General features: G+C 38.9%; 1 protein-coding gene across 1 annotated transcript; it reads left to right on the forward strand.

The window, feature by feature from the left end:
- The first annotated feature begins 2,111 nt into the window (after positions 1-2,111).
- Positions 2,112-6,080, forward strand: LOC108234724 (interleukin-8-like). The gene is made up of 4 exons (XM_017414162.3): positions 2,112-2,290; positions 2,438-2,570; positions 2,721-2,816; positions 4,793-6,080. Exons 1-4 carry the CDS (start codon positions 2,239-2,241, stop codon positions 4,803-4,805), a joined length of 294 nt encoding a protein of 97 aa, XP_017269651.1. The 5' UTR covers positions 2,112-2,238; the 3' UTR covers positions 4,806-6,080.
- The last annotated feature ends 103 nt before the right edge of the window (positions 6,081-6,183 follow it).

Genomic DNA, 6,183 nt, shown 5'->3' on the forward strand with positions numbered 1-6,183 from the left:
TAAATTTCATAATCATTCATGCTTCAACTTGCTCTTGTTGACCTTAAAAAGTAATTTTTTATGTCTTTAATTCACAAATAACCGCCAGCTAAACTGAAGACAATATCACTGTTTGGGGTGTGTGTGTGTCAGATTTAAAAAAACAACACTTAGATTCCTTGAAGAGGTGCATATTGCATGCAAGGTTTTTAAAGACATATCTTAGATGATCAGTTAGTGCTATTGATTGAGTTGTAGCCATTTCTGTGTGTGCTAAGTTCGCCTAGCTGCAGTGGCAGTCTTGAATTATGTTGACTCCAAAACATAATCCGTTGTTGGTGTACATCCAATCATTACTTTCTGAAAGTTTTATTACACAGTGCGTGGGATATTTTACTAATGGACAGACAAAACAAACACACAAACACAAGCGTTGACATTATTGTCCACCTTCCATAGCAGCGAGTTAAAGAAATCAGATTTCTACCAGAATATTCATTTCCAACACAAGTTGCACAATGAATTACAATACTGTGTGGAATTGCTTCATATAACACGTTATACACGTGACTACAGAGTGGATGCTGCACATATATGGAGGCTGCTCTATCTCAAATGGCAAACTGGCTGCAAGGATGCATGTTATCACTGCTTTGTCACGAGGAAACTGAAGCACAAAAAGCCTGAGATAAAGTGTTTGAAAACAGGACCTGGGAAAACCAGAATGAATCATCTTTTTGTTTTGTGTGTGCATGTGTGAGAGCTGGTATGTTTGCTTTATCATTAGTATGTTAGCCTAGTGTGCTTACAGTAGTTTGCGGCTGGGTTGGGTAAGAGGAGGAGCTGTTGTTGTTATAAATGATTTACTCACGAGGGACAATGAGCCAGAAGAAAAGAGAATGAAAGGGTGCTGGGAATTCCAGGAAATCTCCGGGAGTTTTTTTGGATTTGCAGATAGCAGGAGAGGAAGGTCACAGTGTGCTTGGGTTTCGGATTATTAGCCTGAATATGGGTGGGTGGGCCTGCAGCAAGCATTCCACATGTCTGCGAGGCCATCTCCCTAACACTAAGTGTCGTGTCAGAACAAGCTTGTTGACTTGTTATAACCTCTAAAAACAAGATTTTGCGCAACCTTTCCATTGCAGATTCACCTGCAATGTAATAGATTTGGTTCAGCTGTAATTTGACACAGCCGGTTGTTATGGCCCATTACAAAAAAGGGAAAGGCCTGCAATATTTTTTTTTGTCTGTGTGGGTGTGAGTTTATCAGTGGTGTAACAAAATGTTATGAACCAGGGAACAGATTTTAATGAAGCTGTCAGAAATAAGGCGCTGGATGGACATCTACATCAGAGGAAATTAATGGAGTCGACCCAATTCAAGATGGCCACCACAGCTTTTTAATCTTAGCAAACACAAAAAATGTCTGTTACTAAAATTTGGTGTAGTAGTAGCTGAGAGTCCTGGCCGACACATATTCTAAGCACTAACAGATTGCCTGAGATTTTGTGACAATGTGTGTGATTGTGCATGATGTTGTTTTTAAGATCTAATCAGATTAGATAAGGGGAATCTCAGTTGATCTGATCAGTTGATGATCTCAGTTTAAAGCTTTTTGTATAAATTGAAAGACATGCATTCCTTTGAGGAATTTTACACCAAAATGGAATCTGTTATCTGTTGCTCTTGTATTTCAGTCATATAACTTTTTGCATCTGTAATCAAAGCAACCTTGGAAATTAAAAGACAGCGCAACAGTGAGCACAAGAGGAAAAAAAACTAGAACAAGTTCTATTTGCAGCAAACTAGTCTCACCCGCTGATAGATTTGACTGCAAAAGTGCTTTTCCCATGAAAAGAAAAGCTGTTTCAGTTAAGATGTCTTAAACTTATGCAATCTTATATGACTATGGCAAACAGACAAAACCATAAAACCGTCAAAACTAAAGACAGATTACTGAACAAATAAAGTTTATGGAAGTGACAAAGGGAATATAAATACTTCTTTGGAATCAATTGTCATTTCGTCTGCCAGTAATCTAAAAAAGCGAGCTGTCATTCTGCAGCCTTTATTTGTCAGTCTGTCAGGAAAGAGACCCTCCTTCTTTTCTCAAAAGAGGAGAGGAGGAACTTATAAACAGCAGCAAAGTGCTTGCCGAGCAGACTTGCAACAGTTTATAGCCACAAAGGGAAGAGCAGAGCTTTAAACCGATCTTTACATGACAGTAAAAGTTAGAAAATCCCTTCAAATTTGTCAAACATGTCTGCAGTCACCATTGTGGCACTCCTGGTTTTCCTGGTCATTCATGAGGGTGAGTGGATCTCTCAAATAAATATGTTTAGTTATATTTAAAAGCATGGAAATGAGCTGCGCCATGTGGAAATGTGTGCCTGTGCATAGATGATGACTGACAGATTGCTTCTTTTTTTTTACCCTTTTCTAACATTTAAAAAAAAAGCAAACTCTGTGGGGGATCAGGGATTGAATCTGCGGTGTCGGTGCATCAACAAGGAGAGAAAGCCCATAGGGCGTCACATATCAGTGCTGGAGGTAAACCCTGCAAACTCCCACTGCATGGAGATTGAGATCATGTGAGTCTCCGGAGCAAACTTGCTTTTAGGCTTGCCTTATTAAAATGTACAAAGACATGTCTTAAGCAAAAAGGATTTTTATGGGTTTGAAATAGTCAAAATGTCACGCGGTCGTAGACTGATGTCTGGGATTTGTCGTTTATCCTGCAGTGCCACTCTTAAAAAGGATGGGAGAAGGGTTTGCCTGGATCCTGACGCTCCATGGGTAAAAAAAATCAAAAAAGTGCTGTGGGAAAAACTGCCAGGGTGAGTCATTTATGTTTTGTTGTTTGTAATTTGTAAGTTTAAGTAGATAAGCAGGAGAGCAAAGTCATATGTAAGAGGGAAAATAAGAATCTGTTCCACTCAGCAGCTGATAGACATTTAGTTGTCTGAGAAATATCTTTTAACATAACCGTATTCGGTTACATTCGCGTCAACTGGGTGACAACACCAGTTATTCATGCTTTTCGTGGATGCGAATCACGCTTAGTCACAGCGAAGAGAAAGACGAGAAAGTTTTATTATTTTGACATTGCTGAAAATCACCCCCCACCCCCCCCCCCCCCCCCCCCCCCCACACACACCCACACACCCACACACCACCCTCAGGGAAAAGACACAGTGAAGACTAATTGGCCTCGTGGCAAATTCTTGCATAAATTTAGTTGAAAGGTAAAAAGTGAAGAGCTGTCACTTCCAAGAAACGAACTGAAAAAAAAAAACCATCCTCCTCAGGACTTTCTAGGATCTCTGTTTCTGATCAGCTTACCTATGATTAACAAAATTGTTTATAACATTTACTTAACCTCCAGAGAGTTAATAAAACACTAAAATCTTTCAATCAAAGGCCTAGAATTTGTTAAAGGAACGCATTTCACCCGCCTCCTTTCATGCTTCTTATGCAGAGCAGTAATGGAGTTATAGCCACCGTGGTCAAACCTCAAAAAGGACCTTACACGCTAACTTATGCAATACTGTGAGATCTTACAAGATGTGTTAGTACTCATAAATGATGGGGATGACTGTCAGCTACTACCACTGGACGTTTAGCTCAGTGTCTGTAAAACTGAGTTAGAGCAACGTTTGTGTTGGTTAATGCCACTTAGCTGTGGTGGCCATCTTGAACTGGGGTGACTCCAAGTGTTAATCAGTTGTAGATGTACATCCAATAATAACTTTCACAAAGTTGCATTAAGGTCCGTCCAGTGGTGCATGAGATATTTTGCTAACGATATGCTGTCAATATTTTCAAATTTTTATTTACTTTTTAAAGCAATGTTGGGGCAGTTCAATCAAGGACATTTTTTTTAACTTTGAGGTCAGAATTAAAGTTTGGGAACAAGGTTTCTCCTGCACAATGTGCGCCCTCCAGTGGCTGGTTTAGATATTACACAAATAAAAGAGTTCATTTACATAAATGCAGCTTAGTTACTGTTATGAGACATAAGACTATATCTAATAAATGGGCTGTGTAGTTTTATACTATTAACACTATCTATTTCCAAGATGGATTCAACCTCACATCACAACATCCATGTAAAACAGAATCACACTTACCAGTCCCAACCAGTTTCTCACAGTCTCTGGGTATGTTTCTTTGTTTATCTGTCCTTTTCTGTTGCAGCTGGAGTTTTGTGTGGTGTTTTGTTGTCATTGCATATGAATTTTGATTGACAATTAGGATAGCCACATGAGAACACATACAGTAATACTCTTGTCTGCGAAAAATTAGATTTGCCAGATACAGAACTGAATCTGCAGTTATTTGTTTTGGTATTTCTGGGCAGCCAACACTGCTTTATTCCTACTCCAATTAGCACCTTTTATATTACAGAAAGATGCTTTAAACAAAGCTCAACTATCGGTGTGTCTTTTGGGACTGAATTAAAACCACATTTCACCACTTTTTTTCTGGGCTAAACTTGAACAATTCAGTGCCCGACTTGAGCAAAGCAACGTCCAGTTAATAATGTCTTCTTCTGCGCTAAATAAGAGCAACGACTGCCCGACCTGAAATGGTCAATCAAAAGCAAAGATGTCCATGAACATCCAGCGTTTGGAGGTTAATATTTTTTAAAGGGAAGCCCCAAAAGATGAGTCTGTGTAACATTCTGTTTCAAGTCACAACGCAACATTTCAATTTTAGCTTTAAGAATAAACGTGATCAGTCAGTTTAAATAACTAAATCAGTAGGGTGAATGAGCCGTCTCGACTAAATGTGTTCATTTCCTTCTCTGCAGGCAGACACCATGAAGATCAAACCTTTGCCTTAAAGACTTCCACCGTGGAAACACTGATTGTGACAATGCAGCACAAAGCTCCTTCATTATCGTTTTAAATTAAGAGATTCGTGTGGCAGCTGCGACGGTCAACGGTCAATGATGTTATGATTGTACCGAGCCCAGTGGCCAAAAAAATAGACACCGTGGTGTGACGGCACAGTATGATCAGGTCACGAGCTTCTGTGGCTCCACTGACACGTTTAGTGTCATCTGTGACTGCGACTTCTAACGAAAAGCCTGAACGAGTCATTATCAATAATCGGATCTCAGGAGGCTTTTTGGGGCAGAGGTGGAGCATCTTCGAGAAACAAGAAAGGAAGTCCAGTTTTCTTCCATTTAATCACCTTTATGCTAAACATTATTTACAGTACACTGCTACTTTAAAAGATATATTTTGTAAACAGTGAAATCCTATTTTTTGAACATAAAGCAGTGGATATTTAAAGAATCTTTGTGGTAGCATACAGTAAACCAATATACAAACAAATTTGGAGTTTACTATCATACATATACTTATAAAGGCAAAATCATGTACTATAAGAACAGCTCTGTGAATAAAATATGATTGCATTTGTAATTCCCAGCTATTATCATTTCTTTTTGCAGAATATTCCTGCAATTTCATCAAAAGTTTTGTCATTTTCAAGGGTACTCTTTGAGCAAAAATGCTTTGGAACACCCACTTTCCCATTGAAATGATATTGTGCAGTCCCAGAACGTTTCATTTCATGTTGCTCTGTTGCTTTGGACCTTGGCTGTATTTTTATTTTTATTTCATGTGTTTGCTTTCAGGGTTTTCTCGAAGTGCTTTGGTCTCATCATGTGAAACGCATGTGAAGTGTTACAGTGACTTGTGTTCTAAACTGGTGATCATTCAGTGCATTTTCACGTGATTTTCAGGTGAAAACACGTTTCATCATGGGTGAACCTCGACTCCATGTCTAATAAAAGCTTTATGCTGTTTTTGCCTCCCTGGACACATGAACAGCGTAAAATCTGGGAGACAGATTAACAGACACGTTAGTTTTCAGGCTGGTTTCTTTATTATGCTCGTAACAAGTTCATATAAATGGCACATTTACAAAAAAATAAAAAATGTGTCTACAAAAACTGCTGTGCTTCCTCATATTTGCCCTCATCACACAGATAGAAATGTCTGATTACCCTGTTCCTTTGAGATGGAAAGGGAAGATAGTTTTTCAACAGTGTGTGCTGGAAATGCTGTTTAATAAACAAACAAATCAAACAAAAAAATCATTTGTGTTGCTTTACCTGGGATGTTTCATATGAAGAGTCTGATTGAAATGTCAGTGCAGCAAGGCCGCCATCTCTTGGACGCAGATGGAAAC

This window comes from Kryptolebias marmoratus, linkage group LG3, assembly GCF_001649575.2.
Source record: "Kryptolebias marmoratus isolate JLee-2015 linkage group LG3, ASM164957v2, whole genome shotgun sequence".
In the NCBI taxonomy this organism is placed as follows: domain Eukaryota; kingdom Metazoa; phylum Chordata; class Actinopteri; order Cyprinodontiformes; family Rivulidae; genus Kryptolebias; species Kryptolebias marmoratus.